At 45.5% G+C, this 17,280-nt stretch overlaps 1 protein-coding gene across 1 annotated transcript in view; it reads right to left on the bottom strand.

Moving 5' to 3' along the window:
* Positions 1–713: 713 nt before the first annotated feature.
* The window catches only part of SMARCAL1 (SWI/SNF related, matrix associated, actin dependent regulator of chromatin, subfamily a-like 1), a 66,064-nt gene continuing 49,497 nt past the window's right edge, over positions 714–17,280 (bottom strand). The window contains exons 11-16 of the mRNA XM_006867795.1: positions 16,127–16,197; positions 12,187–12,289; positions 6,847–7,029; positions 5,529–5,629; positions 4,529–4,625; positions 714–954 (exon numbers count right to left, since the gene is read on the bottom strand). Of these exons, the coding sequence (XP_006867857.1) occupies positions 718–954; positions 4,529–4,625; positions 5,529–5,629; positions 6,847–7,029; positions 12,187–12,289; positions 16,127–16,197 (792 nt within the window). The 3' untranslated portion in view covers positions 714–717. The remainder of the gene's footprint in view (positions 955–4,528; positions 4,626–5,528; positions 5,630–6,846; positions 7,030–12,186; positions 12,290–16,126; positions 16,198–17,280) is intronic.

The raw sequence follows: 17,280 nt of genomic DNA, 5'->3' as shown, positions 1-17,280 counted from the left end.
AGCATTCTTATCAATGGAGAAGAGATTGAGGTTGTCAAGGACTTCATTCTTCTTGGATCAACTATCAACACTCACGGAAGCAGCAGTCAAGAAATCAGGCACATAGTAGGCACTCTATAAATATTTGTTGGATACATTTTAAGAATCTAGATTTTGGACTATATTGCAAGCATTTCGTTATTTATAAAAACTATACCCACTGCCATCTACTCGATTCCAACTCATAGGGACCCTATTGTTAAGTCCCTTTGAGTTGGTTCTGACTCCTAGTGACCTGCATAGGGTTTTTAATTAGTGTCTAATGAGTTTGAACTGGTGACCTGCAGTTAGCAGTCATATGCTTATCCTACAATGCCACATAGGGACCCATTTTGTTGTTGTTAAGTGCTGTCAAGTTGGTTTCAACTCATAGTGATCCTGTATAGGGTTTCCAAGGAGCAGCTCGTGTTTGAACTGTCCACCTTGTGGTCTAGTGCTGCACAGGACAGAGTAATTTTGCTAGTTAAAGATCCTAGGTTACCACAGTCTCCATGTCTTAGTCAGAAAAGCTAAAGTAAGGCCCCAGCAAGTCTGCAGAGCTGCAGGAAATGCCTGTTACCTGCTGGGCCGGGAGACAGCAATGCACTTCCAAGTAATAAGAGGAACACAGGCTTGAAAAACAAAATGCTTTATTTTACTTTAATGCACTCCATAAGTATTAAAAGTTGTTTTGACCTCTTACAGGGGAGAAGTAAAGCTGTCCCAGTTATCAAAAAATTCAAATCTCCTTTTCTTAGTTGTGAAAATACTCTCGCTCTCATCCAGGGAGTCTCCTAGGTCCTGGGAACTACTTCCAGATGTCCCTGAAGCACTTCCTGGGTCAAAGGACTCCAGTGCCTCTAGGAGCTCCATATCACTTACATCTTCCTCAAAGGACTTCTGGAAGAATTCATAGATCTTCTGCTGCTTTGGGTCCTTCATCAGACAAAGAAAAGGAAAGATGAAAGAAAGCACTCAGACCCCTCCCTTGACTCTCCTCTTATGGCTGGTGACAGAGCAGAGGTCTCAAGGGAAGTCCCAGGGGACACTGTCAGGGTCTCCATGGAGGCTGCTTGGCACTAATGTCCTTCTTCAGGAGCTGCGGCCCTTCTCACCCTCCTTTACTGACTTGTTCCTCCACCCCTAGCATGAGCTCACCAACCCTGAAGCTTGCTTCTCCACATTTTTGAGTGGCTGCTGTAATTTGATGCCATACAGACAGTTTTAAAAATGAGGACAAGGCTCAAGGCTGATCTCTTCTCTTCAAACAATGGTGAGAGTGATGAAGAATCTGTTCTTACACCAAACTACTTTATGTCGGAAATGTTCCCTCTCCTACCTTTCCAAATTAATTATTTCCATGGTGAAATAGATCCCACAGGGCATGAACACATCTCTACCACATTAAGACATTGATACCTGTCCTTGGTTACAAATGGCCAAAATGCCCACTCTGTGCATCTGTGCATTGCTGCCGATGATGCAGTGTTAAAACCATGGTCAGCAGTTCTACCCCAGACTCCGTTTGGCTCATTATCAGCCCTTTGCCACTCCTGGAGTCCTGGTGTGGCACTGTGGGTTAATGTTCCAGACTGCAAAGCTGTTTGAACTTCAAGGCCGGTGGTTCAAGCTCACCAGCTGCTCCTCGGAAACCTTATATAGGGTCGCTATGGGTCGGGACTGACTTGATGGCGCTTAACAACAACAAGCCAACCACTCCCAAGTCTAAATTTCCAACCCTGACCACCTTTCCATCAGATGCACACTCTCAGTATCTCTACCGACAGCCCAGTTTCCCAAAAGGAAACTTGCCAAAGCCAAACCATACCTCATCCCACTCCTATGACCCCAAGCCAGCTCAGAATGAGTCTACAGAGGATAGTGGATCACCATTCTTATTGTCTCCTGGCTTGAGATGCTACCGGTATCCTGACTCTCGGTCCCACACATCAAACTGGCAGCTAGCTTGTACCTCCTCTATCACTTCCCGCCTCTATTTCACATCTTGACCAGGTGACATACTTCATATGTCACCTGGATCCATTTGCAATGGGATTTGAAAGTGTTCAATGGAGTATGTTTGCTGTAGTAAATTCTCTTCCTACTACAAATACCTCGCAGGTCTTTGCCAGATTATTTTTCCATCCTGTCCAAGATTTTATCATGGCATTGGACTACCCTGGGTCTCCCTCAGAGCCCTGGCAACACAGTGGTTAAAGCACTCAGCTGCTAACCAACAGTACAGCAGTTCAAATCTACCAGCTGCTCCGTGGGAGGAAAAGGTAGTATCAGCTTCTATAAAGATTGTTGTTGTTAAGTGTCGTGGAATTGGATCTAACTCATAGCGACTCTGTATAGAGCTTCACAGGAGTGGCTGGTGAGCTAGAACCGCCGACCTTGCAGTCTAGTGCATTAACCCACCGCGCCATTACAACCTTGGAGCCCGTGGGAGCAGTTCTACTCTGTTCTATAGGGCTGCTGTGAGTTGGAATCGACTCGACAGCAGTAGGTTTGGTTTGGGTATCTACCTCATTGGGTCTAAAGTTGCTTCCCTGGCTTGTCAGATCCCATCCAGTGCCTTCGAGTGCATTCTGACTCACAGTGAGCCTAGAGCATGGAGAAGGGCCCCACCAAGGTTTTCTAGGCTTTCTCCCTAAGAGCCCCACTGGGTGGGTTTGAACTGCCAACTTTTCAGTTAGCAGTTAACTGGTGCACCACCAGGACTCCTTTTTTCAGGTTCTGGTGGCCATGATTTCCTCAGTGCTCCTTAACAGATTCCCTCCACATTGCTGAAAATGAAACTCCTTGAAAACTGATCATGGAGCACAACATCTAAGAATTCTCAAATATTCAATTAAGCAAGGCCCTGCATTCCCTGTCTTCCAGGAGCCCAGTCTTCCAGCACAGAAGTGGTACTAAAGATCAAGGTTAGCCCCACCCTGTGCACTCCTCGGGGGCATCCTCACTGGACTCCGTCTGAACTGCAGGGTCTCAGAAACGCTGCCTCACACAGCAGCCGGTTCCAAGCAGAAATGCCTGTTACTGTGCAGGTAAGTATGGTGAGGGCAGCGCTGTCTGCCAGCTCAGAGCACGCACAATTGACTGAAAGCAAGTTACAAGATCACATTAATGTTTCCTTCCTCCGTTTGGTAATATTTTCAGCCCTATCTTTATAAAAAGATAAATTGGTGTGGTTCTTAATAAATGATGAACTCCATTTATATTACACTGCACTTGTACTTGAGGCAGAAAAACTCCTGATTCTGAGTAACTGAGGGAAAGGCCAGTAGGGATACGTGAGTTCGAATGTGAGAGTCCTTTAAAAATAAGGTTCTTTCTTTTCCAAGGGCATGTAATAACCCAGGGGGTGCAAACACTGGCCACTCAACTGAATTAAGAGTTCTTTGAAAACCTTGAAAATGCAGATGTTTTAAAATGGGCGTATAAACTGTACCTGAAAGAATCATAACTGGTATTCTACATTTAAAAAAGATGACCTTCAAGCCTTGTGTACCCCAGGAATTACATTAGAAAGAACAGATTTATTTGCTAACGTAAGTGACAGAGCAACTAAACCCTCAAACTCTTAAGTCTCAAGAGTCACCCAGAGGATTCTGTTGGTTTCATTCAACTCTGCAGGCTACTCCTTTGTGTGACGCTCAAGGTCCAAGCTCTCTAGTTAAAAGACACTTCCCTCCAGGAAGAGACACCTCCCATGTTCTTGCCAACCGCCTGAGCTCAGCCTCTTCTCTACTCCATCACATTGCTTGAAAAGGAGGTGGGAAAGGCCGAGGCTGCCACTGGGCTGAGGGCAGTTCTCACCAGAGGAAACAGGCCTTCTCCCCAGCCTGGAAGATGCCCACCAGCCTCTCCTCACTCTACTTTGTAGGTGTGGCCTGAGTCAGGAGCTTTTTCCTGGGGCTGGCTCCACATGACTTGTGTTCCTGCGCAAGCAAAATGCTCCATCATGTCTCACTTTTCAAACCAAAACCCAATTCCAAACACTGTGAGGAGACGGCTCTGACTTTGCGGCCCCACGGTGTGCCCGAGTAGAACTGTGTTCCCCAGGTCTTTCTTTCTAGGCAGCCCTGGCAGACTCGAACCTCCAACCTTTCAGTTAGCTAACGGTTTATACCAGCTGGGGTGGGGCAGGGTAGAGGGGGAAATGCGCTGTGGAAAGCAGTACCCTCTTTGAAAGAGGCCCCGCTCCAGCACTGGGAGCCCTTCTGTTTAGTGTTGTTGTGTACTTTCTGCAACAATTGAGCGGCGGCCACGGGGAGTTTTCGTTCAGTTTCTAATGGCCTGATGGGAAAGGCGCAGCCTTGGGAAGGAAGCCATGGGTTTAGGAGACCCCACAGGGGCTGGGAGAGACAACCGTCAGTACAGTGCCATCATTTTCACAGAGACTCAGAAACGCATGTGGAGGCTGCACTGAGAACTCGGCAGGCCTGCCATGTTCCAGCCCTGGGTGGCGGGCACTGCCAAGGGTGTTGCATGCTGCCGGCGTTACCTTGTCGAAGTAATCAGTGGCTTCTGTCATTTCTGAAAAATGGGTCTCAGAAAGCCCGGCTTCACTCAGAACTTGAATCTTCTCTTGAATCAGGGGCCTATTGGGGAGAAATGAGCTGCATGGGAGAGTGTGGGAAACCAGTGGTTTGACCAAAGCAGGGCTACCCTGCTGGTTCTCATGGGGCTGTGATGGGCTGACTGTGCTACATCTTGGCATCTCTAAAGGCTACCCCGAGATGTTGGTCACCTTTCAACTGTCAAGCAACCCAGATCAGCGCTCATAACATCACGCGGTTCAAAATGATTTCTAATGGAAGATGTGTAGGAAGTACACACCACCTCATGACAAAAATATGTTGAACTTAGTGATGTTCTGAGCTGCCCAATTAATACTCCCAATGAACAAAGAGAAGTTGGGTTGACCCTCACACCTTACCAAAGTGAGATACCTCAGTCCTAAAGCTGGAAACAGAGATGTGGGGTGGGAAGACAGGAGATAAGCAGGGAACTTCATATCATAAAACAGAGATGGGTGGGGTACTTTGGAAACGTTTGCTTAGGTGATAGGCAGGGACCCTCAGGGCTGAACATTTTATCGCTGCCTCTGCTCACTGCCCAGGTGAGCGGTGTTCTCTCTGTGGTCCAGCACAGCATGTAAAATATGGGCCATCAGATAAACACACCTCATTACGTGGACGAAGGAGGCCATGCCCCGGTCCCGACAAGCAGCTTCAGGTTTGAGAAGAGTGTTTTACACATGAAATCCCACCACCTCATCACATCAGCCCCTTCTTGTCTCAGAGCCCTGGGAAAAGGGCCACCTTGGCTCCCTCAGACCACCAGTGATGGTTAGTAACATAGCCAAACAGAGTGGCATGTGGGAGGGCATGGCTGAAGAGTCTTCTGGGTGGGACCTAGGGGTCTTAGCAGAAGCACTTAGAGAGCAAAGAAAACACATCCTCGGTGTCAACCCTAGCAGAACCCCAACCAGCAGGCCATACCAGAGGTAGTCATCCGCTGTGCCTCTTGCCACGAGGTAGTGAATGCCCACGGAATTGGTCTGTCCAATGCGGTGCACCCGGTCCTCAGCCTGCATCAGCACCTGCAGGTCCCGGGAACCAGAGACATGGGTGAAGGCCTACCATGGCAAGCAGCTTTGTGGCCCCTCTGAGCCCCAGCCCCACCCTCCTCAAAGTGTCTCACTGCCGAATATCATGTGGTGGGGGACCTACAAGCCCTGACCTACTATAGACTTGCCATTTTAATAAATGTGAGAGTCTAACAAAACACAGGTTAGGGAACTAGAATCAGGAGCTAGTCACGAGGGATGTGATTTTGGTGCCGGGCGCCATGTTACTAGGTGTTCAAGAAGGGTCAATAGAGGCAGACAGGGGAAGACTGCATTTATATGTCTTTTCTGTGTGAAATAAAACAGATGTCCAAATACAATAAAAATATACCATCCAGGGGAGAGGCCATAGATAAATAGAAGGAAAAACAAACAAAACAAAACAAAACCAGTTGCTGTGGAGTGGATTCCGACTTGCGATCTCATGATTATCAAAGAGCTGTGTTCCACAGCATCTACAATGGTGGAGTTTTTGGAAATAGATTCAAGCCTTTCTTCCAAGGCATCTCTGGGTGGATTTAAACCTCCAACGGCCACGAGAATTAGCTAACTGTCTGCACCATCCAGGGACAGACTCCAGAACTAATCAGAGGGCAGGGTACTTTTCTTAATCGGATGGGAAGTCTTATAATGAATAACTACAACCACAGGGTACTGCCTCTGCTGTACAATGTCTGGAACCTTCCATGTGCATCTCCGCTAAAGTGATCACTGCTCTATGGAAGCCGTCCGTGCCAGGGCAGACAGCAGGAAGCACTGTCAGCTGCTCAGAGAAGAGGCTGTGAGTTCAAACAAGCAAGTCTTGGCTGTCTGTTGTCACAACCCTCAGACGTGGTCCTGGCAGCTACAGCAACTCTCCAATGGCCGGAGTCTCAGAGGCCGGGGTGCATCCACATGCTCCCCTCGGTGATGTGGTCCTGGGCTCACCACTCAGCCCACTGGGCCCTCATTTCTTCACCTGAAGATGAACTTTCAGATTCCTCCTAGTCTTCTGAAACTTCACACTTCCCATTATTAAATGGTATCAACAATCCCACTACTTAGTGCAGACCCAATGACTGGCTAGAAGATGGGCCGGTGCTCAGAAGAGGCCAGCAGGGCCACAGGGAGGAAAAGGAAACTGGCAACGGCAAAAACCCCTGGGAAGCCTGACCTCCCCCACCCAGGCGCAAGCCTTCTGCATCCCTTACCCCTGGGTTCCAGAAGAGCTCGGCAAAAACCACCAAGTCTGCGGTGGAGAAGGTGAGGCCCATGTTGGCGGCAGTGATGGACAGCACCGCCACGGCGGGCCTCTCAGACAGCTGGAACTGGCGGCACAGGTCCTCTCGGTCTGCAGAGGAGGTGGAGCCGTCGATGCGGATGTGCTGCACGTGCTGCGGGATCAGGAGGCAAAGCCAAGGTGGGCCAGGCGGCCGCAGAGTAACCCTGCTCCCAGATGGAGACAAGACTGAGGGCCCACCTGGCCTCTGACTGAACTGAGACCAGTGAGCCAGTTCCTTGCAAAACTGCAGTGCAAGGTCACAAGCAGTTAACACTGACACAATCTACGGATCTTACTCAGAGTTCTCCTGCTTTGTCGTCACAGTGATTCCAGCTCACAGCGACCCCATGTGACAGAGTACAACTGTCACATGGGGTTTTCTAGGCTGTCATCTTTGTAGGAGATGGCCAGGTCTTTCTTCCGTGAAGCTATTGGGGGGATTCAAACCACCAACTCTTCTGTTGGCAGAAGAGCATGTAACCATTGCACCACTAGGGATCATTTCCCCAGTTTTACTTGCACTCGTCTGTGTGGGTGTGTGTGTACGCATTCTATAGCATTTTATCCCCGGGTCAGGTTTTCAGGCATCCACCTCTATGGTCAGTCCTGACATCTCAGACACTGAATTGTAGCCCTTCGTGGACCACACCTTCTCTCTCCTCCCCCACCTGAGTCCTAGTCCCTGACAACCAATCTGTCCTGCATTTTTAAAATGATATCACGTCAGGAATGCTATGTAGATGGAATCATAGAGTATGTAAGCTTCTGAAGTTGGCTTTTGTCACTCAGGAAAATCCTCTTATTTTCTTTAAGGAAATTCTGGTGTGGCGCTGTAGGATAAGCACTGGACTGCAGATTGCAAGGCTGGTGGTTCAAAATCACCAAGCTATTCGTTGGAAGCCTTATACTGACCGGGTCGCTATGAGTCAGAACTGACTTGATGGAACTTAACAACATTTTCTTTAAGTGGCATTTGCTTATTTTTTTCTAATGGCAAATATTACGAAAGTAAAAATATTAGTAATCTTATCAAATCTCCTTCCACTATTTTCTTAATGGGAGCCCTGGTGTGGCACTGTGGGTTAATGTGCTGGACTGCAAAGTTGGTTTGAACAGCAAGGTCGGCAGTTCAAATTTTCCAGATGTTCCTCGGAAACCCTAGACAGGGTGGCTATGGGTCAGACTGGCTCGATGGCATTTAACAACCACAACAACAAATCTTCCCAATGTACCTACCTTTCTAAGAAAAATTCTATAGGATGCTTTCCCTAATAAAGAGAATATTATAAATAAGCTAAATTATTTTTCTAAAAAACAAGCATGATTTAAAATTTCATTATGTAGTGATACAGTAATTTAACATTCTTCTATTTCTGTCGATATAGGGTATCACTAATTTTCACTCAAAGAAGGACAAGTTGGCAAATGTCTATCAAGCGGTGATTGGAAAAACACAACAAGCCTGTGGAATGTGCATAGAATGGAACACTATTCAGCACTGAAAGGAACAAATGATTGACACATGCAAGAACATGGATAAATGTTAAAATATTTCTACTGCATGAAAGAGACGAAACAAAGAAACAACAATAATATATAAAAATGCAAATGAATCTACAGTGACAGAAAGTAGACCAGTGGTTGTCTGGGGATGGGAGGGTGCATAAGGGGGAGGGATCACAAAGGGGCTCCAGCAAACTGGGTGGGGGGTGGCTGAAATGCTCACAGTCTTCTCTTACTGTGCATAGTTAGCAAGTTGTACACTTTAGATATACGCAGGTTGTTGTTGTTGTTGTTATGTGCCGTGGAGTTGGTTCCGACTCATAGCGACCCTATACAGGGTTTCCAAGGCTGTAAATCTTTATGGGAGCAGAACGCCTCATCTTTCTCCCGCGGAACAGCTGGTAGTTTCGAACTGGTGACCCTGAGGTTCGCAGCCTGACTTGTAACCACTATGCTACCAGAGTGCCTTTAGTATCTGGCAATTATACCTCAACAAAGCTACTAAGGAGACTTTGTCTCAGGTACTTTGGAACACGGTATCAGCAGAGACCAGCTCCCAGAAAAGGACAACACGCTTGGTAAAGTAGAAGATGAAAAAAACAGAGGAAGACGCCCAGGAGATGGACTGACAGAGCGGCTACAACAATGGTTCACACAAGAAAACAAGTGTGAAGACGACGTACGACCAAGAGTCGGGACCGACTCCATGGCATCTAGCAACAACAGGGCTATTAAGAGAAAAAGGGAAAAGACTTTAAAGGATGAATAGAAATGTCCAATCATGAGTCTCTGCCCACATTTCTTACTTCCTTAGACTAGCTACTAAAAATCATAGTCCTATGTCAAATTGCTTTCTAAAAAGGCAGCATGTATGACCACATCTACCTCATTGCACCTTTGTCAGCAGTGGACACCACTGCATTCTAAAATCCTGTGCGGATTTGATAGGTTCAAAAAGTATCTTCTTTTACATTATTCAATTATTTTGAGTACCAGTGGAATTGAATTGTTTCCTACCTTATCAGCCACTGGTTTATTTCTTTGATGGAACTACCGATTCCCATACATGGTCCATTTCCCCCACTACTGGGCATCACTATAATCTTTGTATAGGAAGGGTAGTATTTGTATGTAGTATAAATTGTTAACATACTCCCTGGTTTAGCTCCTTTCGTTCATTCTTTGCCCCCACAAGAAGCTCTTAGTTCTGTCATTATTACTATTACATTGTCATTTACGAGTGACCGGGCTACGGCAGCTGCTGAGGAGGAACAGGGCCGTGCATGAATCACAATACTGCTCTGGCCCACGGTCACCCATTAGCCAACCACAGGAAGTACCTGTCATCCACTTCTATTTGCTTTCTAAATGCTTCTGTATAGTTTGAAATATCTGTAATTTTTCTGACTACAAAAAGAATACATAATTGTTATAAAAATACAGGAGGAATAAAAAGACGAGAAGGACTACCTAGAGATGACCACCATGAATGTTCTGGGTGTCTATGACTCGGGCTCTTTTCTATGTGTCACAATCTTTGGAAACCATTATACATACAGGTTTGTACTGATACATTGTGGGCAGTTTTCCATACCAATACACCAGGGCTTCCAAAAGTTTGTAGAAAATGGGATTAAAAAATAATGGAATTTTTCCACAAACTTTTTTGAGAGCCCCTTGTATATACCAACCAGAAACTAACTAACAGCTTCAATTTTAGAATTCCTCCATTACTTACGGGGTCAAGTGATCTCCAAGAAGTTATGGAACATCATCTACATTATCATTTATTATGGCTGAATTATATGACTATAATTTACTTAATGGTATATACCTACTAATGGACACTTACTTTCCTAATTATTCACTATTACAAACAACATAACTACGATTCTTGTACATACATCTTTCTGTACTGGTCTGGCTATTTACAGTACAGGGAGTTTGGAATATGAGTAACAATAAGTTATGGCCAAACTGCGCTGCGAAAAATATATGAAATGTTCAAAGGTTCCGTGATTTAACCTTGTGCATGTGTGTGACAGACAGGTCCACACTTAAAGCTAATAGAAACCCATTTCCTTTGTAATTTCTTTCATTGTTTTTACGCACAGAAAGTCATGCTTCATCTACCTGTCAGCTAGACGGTCATCAATCTTTTCTTCTAATACTTGATGCTTTCAAGATCTTTGATTTCTCTGGAATTTAGTATCACAAATTGTGATGTACAATTTAAATTCTTCTCCTAGTTACATTATCAACTACTCAAACTTCATTTGTTGAAGCAATAAAACTTGATTTGGGAGAATTCTTTGATTACAGGCTCACTTTGAATTTCGACTCATGGACCATTCTATTTTGTCCATTTGGCCACCAGCTCTCGGGCCCTCAGGACTGAGTTTCACTGACTGGTGCTTTACAATGTCTGCAGGGACAAGTCCTCTGACACTGTACTGCTTTTTCAAAATTGTCTTAGTGTTATCTCCTGCTTAGGTTTTGAGACACTCTGTGGAAAAACAGTATAAAGTTCCCTTTACAAATACAATTGAACGAAACCACAGATTAATTTAGAGAAGACTGGCATTGTTTACACGTTTTAGCCTTTCACAGGGAGAATGGCACAAGTTTCTCTAATTCTTCATTTGTTTCTGCACTCTCCTCAGTAAGATTCTTTAAAGTACTTTATGGTTTTTGTTGGCCGTTATAAAGTTGATCTTTTCCCATACATGGACTTGTTAGTTATAGTTGGCCCATAAAAAGCAATTTATTTTAGTATATTTATTTGGAATCCAGAAACCCTGTTGTACCCTTAGAATATCCTAATACTTTTTAAATTAATTGCAGTGGGTTTCTTAGGACTAGTGATGTTGTTGTTGTTAAGTGCCATCGAGTCAGTTCCGACCCATAGCGACCCTGTAACAGGGTTTCCGAGGGTGTAAATCTTTACGGGAGTAGAAAGCCTTATCTTTCTCCCGTGGAGCGGCTGGTAGTTTCGAACCGCTGACCTTATGGTTCACAGCCCGATTAGTAACCACTACGCTACCAGAGCTCCCTAGGACTAGTGATAGCGTTGGCTTTTTTCTTTGTAGTGCTTACAGCTTTTAAGTCAATTGGCTGGCTTCCTGCATCACATCATATAACAGAAAACTCAAGCCCGAGTGGAGTAAAGTCCTACCTCTAACATTATCAGACAAAAAATATACGAGAGGAAGATTTCTTATATCGTCATAAAATGCACAAATCATCCAAAACATATAAAAGGACACAGAGCTCACTGGTAACCAGGGAAATTCCAATTAAAAGCAAAGAGGAGACAACAGTTCCTTTGACTGAAGGGCCAAAAGTAAGAAGTACAGTCATATCACGTGCTGATGAACATACAAAGCAGGAGAATTCTTAGCTGTTGCTGGTGAGAGTATAAACAACCGTCTGGGAGAGCAATCTGACAACCTAGTAATGCGGATGAGTCCATCCAGGGACTAAGCAAGGCCATGCCTGGAGATAACCATGCACACAGTACACAAGGATCACACAGGTGTGGGTAAACACGCACATAAACACGTGTTAAGCGGGGTAAGTGACGTAGCTGGGAAAGTATTTTGACGCCAGTGTGGGTCTACTACAAGCAAGAATTCTTCTTTGGAAGTCTTCAGCAATGCTTGTAAGAACTGTCATCTTACATCTTTGCTGGGATCTGACTGAAGCCTACAGAGAAGCTGACATACCATCAACAAAAGCACTGTGTTGGGTTTCAAAGGGAACTTACCTTTTTCTCCAGCTCGTTAGTAATTGCATCCAAAACCACTTTATGGTGCGCAAACACTAGAAACTTCTCTTTTCCACTTTCCAGTAAGTCCAGGATATATTCACTGCATTTAACAATGACAAACAATGTCAACATATGCTCATCCAGTTGGGCTGAATTACTGAAAAGTGACTGTCTCTGTAGTAGAAACCTTTGGGGTCCCTGGCCTCCCAGTCTATTCATTCTTTTCTCTGGGAGTTGATCTCTCTCTCTCCCCTTCCCTCATGCAGAACATCTGAACAGGAAACGTGAAATTTGGAGCTGAGAGGCAGGCAAAGAGACTTCTTTTACCCTTCTGAGTCAAAGTGCTGCTTCCATGTTTTATGTGTACCCTTATGTTACTGAAACATGACTGTCTGGGAGAATAATGAACAGTTTTCATTTCAGCTGCCATTACTATAATGTGTTTTCCATCATACTAAAGTGCTCTGGTTAGCGTAGTGGTTATGAATCGGGCTGTGAACCTTAAGGCCAGCAGTTTGAAACTATCAGCCGCTCCTCGGGAGAAAGATGAGGTGTTCTGCTCCCATGAAGATTTACAGCCTTGGAAACCCTGTACAGGGTCGCTATGAGTCGGAACTGACTCAACGGCACTTAACAACAACAAAAAAAGTGTGTTCTGTAGATTTCAAAACCCCTGAGTAGGGGGCTAAGGAATTCTGCACAATAAGTAAATTTCTGAGGCTTGGTGTTGAGACACAGAAACAACACAGATGAGGCCTTCAGGGAGCGCCCAGTGTTCAGGAACAACTCTGGTTCCTGCCTCCTGCAGACCTCTAGCTACGGAGCTAATAGTTTAGTTAGCAAAACTGACTGTGTTTCTGAGGGGAAAGAATATAGAGTGAAGCATCTCATTACTTCTTCCTTTAACTTAGTTCTCTTCTCCACACCTGTGTTGTATCTTCCAGGCCATGTTTGGCCCTTGCCCTAAAGGAAGGCAACTGCTCCCAGGGAGCTGTAGGGCGGAACCACCCAATTAGCAGACCCTCTGTTTCCCCCAAGATTAAGGCCCTGCAGAAGTTCTCCATCCCAAAGAACAGGGAAGCCTAGTCTACATAAGTGCAACTCATGGTCAACTGGGCAGCTGGGCTGCCTGAGGACACACAGTGTCCACTCTGGCCTTGGTCAGCACACACACCACATCCCTCCCCCACCATGTGTCTGGACAGAGAACAGACATGACGTGCCTTGAAGACAAACCTCAACAGTGTGCTGTTAACCAGAAGTGGGAGAAGGTAAGCAGACTGTACTCCAAAAATCTAAATATTATTTATGAGCAGCACCATGACTGACCATGGTGCCCGATCTCAGTTCTGTCTGTGAACACTAATAGAATCTGCTTTAATTAGTTTGAGAGACATAAAATTTGCCATGACATAAGCAAAAAAGTTTATTGTTACAGCATCAAAAAGTTACAAGGCCACAAAATTGACTTAGTTGGCTCATAAAACCCACGGCCCCCAATTTTCCTAATGTCTCTGTGCCCTCAGGGTTTCAGACAACTCTGCTGCTCCGCCCTCCCCCAAGTTCCTAAGTGACCAGGCTGGGATATTTGCTAACACAATAAGCTTTGATTTGACATCAAAAGATGCCTATTAAAATGAAAACAAGTCAACAGGAAAAAGAAAAAAGGAAGACAAACAACTTGTAGCAGAAATTGGGATTTTCAGATCTACAATTTTCCTTGAATCCTGGGTAACATTTAGCTCACTCTTACTAGCTGTGTGCCTCTGAGTCTAGAGATTATAAAGTATCTACATTAAATAAAAGAGCCCATAATACGTGTTTTATAGTCCCTGAGTGGTGCAAAGAGTCAACTGTTAACTGAAAGGTTGGATGCACCTGGGAGAAAAAGCCTGGTGACCCATTTTAAGAAAAATCAGCTGTTGAACGTCCTCTGGAGTGGAGATACACACAGTCACCATGAGTCCGAGTCAACTCCACGGCAACGATACTTTTTACTAATTTTTTTTTTAATCTCAAAAAGATGCTGAAAATGTGGAATGAATGAACAGATATAAAATTTGTTCGGACATTACACAACATTGTACAGTTTACGTCTGTATTCTGAAAGTATGGAGACGAGATGGCCATAGTTTATTGGTGAGGTAGCCAAGTGGTTCGATTTCAAACTTGCCAAGGGAAATGGTGGTTCTGGCCCAAAATCGAGAGAGAGAGCGACACCCCTGAATTCTATTTCCTGGATCACAAGCTCAGGGAGCAAAGGGGAAAACTCACATCTTGACCACCTGTTACTAAGTAGCCCAGGAGAAATGGGTGGGTGGGGGACAACTCTGACTATTTCTACAAGAAAAGTTTCCAGACCATAAAAACCACACCTGAATTTCATGAATCTCATAAACCCCAAACTGAAAAGAAATCTGTTGTCACTAGGTTGATTTTGACTCAGTGACCCTGTAGGACAGAGTAGAACTGCCCAATTAAGACTCCAAAGCTGTAAATCTTCACAGAGCAAACTGCCACATCTTTGTCCCATACAGACTGCTGGGTTCAAACCAGACCTTTCAGTCAGCGGCCAAGTGCTTAAGCCCGACACTACCAGTGCTATCAGTCTCATTACAACGTCATACATGAGAAGTACAGTACCCAGAGGAGGCAGGAAGGATGACAGCGCCCAGCAGTCTCTTTGTAGGGAACCTTTGTTGTTGTTGTTGTTAAGTGCCGTCGAGTGGGATCCGACCCATAGCGACCCTGTACAGGGTTTCCGAGGCTGTAAATCTTTACGGGAGCAGAACGCCTAATCTTTCTCCTGCGGAGTGGCTGGTAGTTTCAAACTGCTGGCCTTAAAGTTCGCAGCCCGATTCGTAACCACTACGCTACCAGAGCTCCTTAGATTTGAGTAATGCAGTGAAACATGCTCTCAGCACACTCACAAAGGACGTGGAGTGAGAGCCCAGTGGGACAAGGAGACCTGGGGGTGCTGAACAGACAGGGTGGGCCACCACTTCAGTCCCCACCGCCAGTCTAGTGTGCTCAGCCCACACTAAACTCACGGTCATTGTCATCGAATCATTTGGACCATTATCCTGCCAAGTTTCCCCTGAAGGTTAAACGAGAAAAAATTAAGCAAACTGCTTCCAAGTAGAATTGCCCCAGGTTTCTATCACACTAGTATTTGAACTTGAGTACACTTTTCTTCTTTTAAAGGCAGACAGCTGAGATTTTTTAAGTCAGTGAATAATTTTAAGAGTAGAAATTGTAACTTAAGCTTTAGTTTCTAAAACGGAAAGAGAAGTAAGTGCGAAATGGTAACTAGCCCATATCTTCTGCATACATGCTAGCAGAAGCCCTTCTCTTCTAGGTCAGGGAATGAGAGTGGAAACTTCATGTCTGGAGAAGGCCACATTACCCCTGTAAGGTGGCTTCTCCTAGTCTTCCCAGAACTTCCTGAGAGCAAGGAACCAAGGCCCTGCTAGTAAGAAAGCCAGCTCTTCCCTTTATTGTTCGGGCCCGCTCCACCTTCCTTAAGGGCGGCACCAGGCCACATGAAGTAAGACACGGTCTTTTAGCGACCCCAAGAACACCCTAATAGGGGCTCCAGTTATAGGCTGAAATATGCCTTCAGGCGATGGTATCCCTAATTATTTATGTATTCTTTTTCAAGACAATTCTAATCTCACAACGCGATCATTTCTTACACAACAGTGGAGACTGTTCTGGCACCTGAGGTATTGTTGTTATTAAGTGCTGTCAAGTCAGTTCTGACCCATAGTGACCCTGTGTAGGATCTCCAAGGAGCAGTTGGTGAGCTTGAACCACTGACCTTGCAGTCCAGTGCATTAGCCCACAGCACCACACCAGGACTCCAGCAGAGGTATAGGGGCTTGTTTTAAAGACGACAGAGAGAGAGAGAGCCAAGTCACACTTCGTGAGCACTTACATGACAGATGGGATTTTGGCCTCAGCTGTTCTGTTGAAGAAGAGAAGGAGGGCTTCTTTCTGCTGCTGCTTCTGTTGAAAGGAAGTTGAGAGTTTCAAGTTTCCCATCTGAGATACCTTGGAGAAGCTGACCCAATCATTGTCACCATGAGCTTTTCAAATGCTAACTATCAGGTCTTTGGAGTGAGGAGCCACCTGGACTCTGGGTTTGTCCTTAGAGATGTGGTATGACAGCTACCCTGTCGTTTTCCAAGAACTGCTCTAAGAATCTGACGAAGGAAGGAATGTAAGAGCTCTTTGGAAAGGCATTTCAGGTAGTGATCCACCATACATACCAAGCACATCCTTCGCTTAGCCTACCTGTCTCCTGCACCCTGGTGACAAACTTAAGCAGTTGTTTGCTTTTTGTCTCCTCCTTTTAGTCTACGTGGTGTTGCTGTAAGTAAGATTGGCAGTTTTGCTCCCAATGAGAAAAATGAGGCTGCATGCTCCCGTAGATTTACAGCCTCGGAAATCTTATACACATGATCTCTATGAGGCAGAAGACACTCAATGGCAGTGGGGTAAGATGCTCCTCCCCTGTGGTGCTCATGCCTGCCAGAAGAAACTTCTAAGACCCACTGAAACAATTCCAGCTCACCCTGACGAGTCTCTTTATTCCAGTATCAGCTCAAAACCGTTAGTTCACATGTTCTGGGCTGTTTCCCATATGAGGTCATGAGCTTCCCAGGGAAAGAGCCCATGTCTTCGATATACTCGTTTCTAAATATGCCGGTAAAGAATGCTAACACAGGAGATGCTCATCTGGGTTCACAGTCAGATGAGCCATGGGCTCCGATGTCTTCTTCTTCTCTTGGAGTCCCAGCAGTCCTGAAGCCACCCCCTTCCACTAGCCTGGCCCAGAGCGACAACGGCTGACACGACCATCCCCTCATGGAACAGAGAAGTCATGTAATAGTCCTGAATGTATGACTCAGGAAAGCAGCCACAGGCAGATTAAACCTAAAAGGATGGCCCCACTGGGGCAGAAAAGCAGCTTGGTCAGAAGCAGTTTAGCTTTGACAGCATCTTTCCTCTAGGACCTGGCACGCCAGGCCAGTAGAATGAGATACCCAGGGGCCACTGGAATTCGTGGGGGAATTGGTCAAGGATCCA

The sequence above is a fragment of the Chrysochloris asiatica genome, unplaced genomic scaffold, assembly GCF_000296735.1.
Source record: "Chrysochloris asiatica unplaced genomic scaffold, ChrAsi1.0 scaffold00110, whole genome shotgun sequence".
NCBI classification, from domain to species: Eukaryota; Metazoa; Chordata; class Mammalia; order Afrosoricida; family Chrysochloridae; genus Chrysochloris; species Chrysochloris asiatica.
The sequence above is the reverse complement of the archived record's forward strand: the minus strand, read 5'-3'. Positions and strand labels throughout refer to the sequence as shown.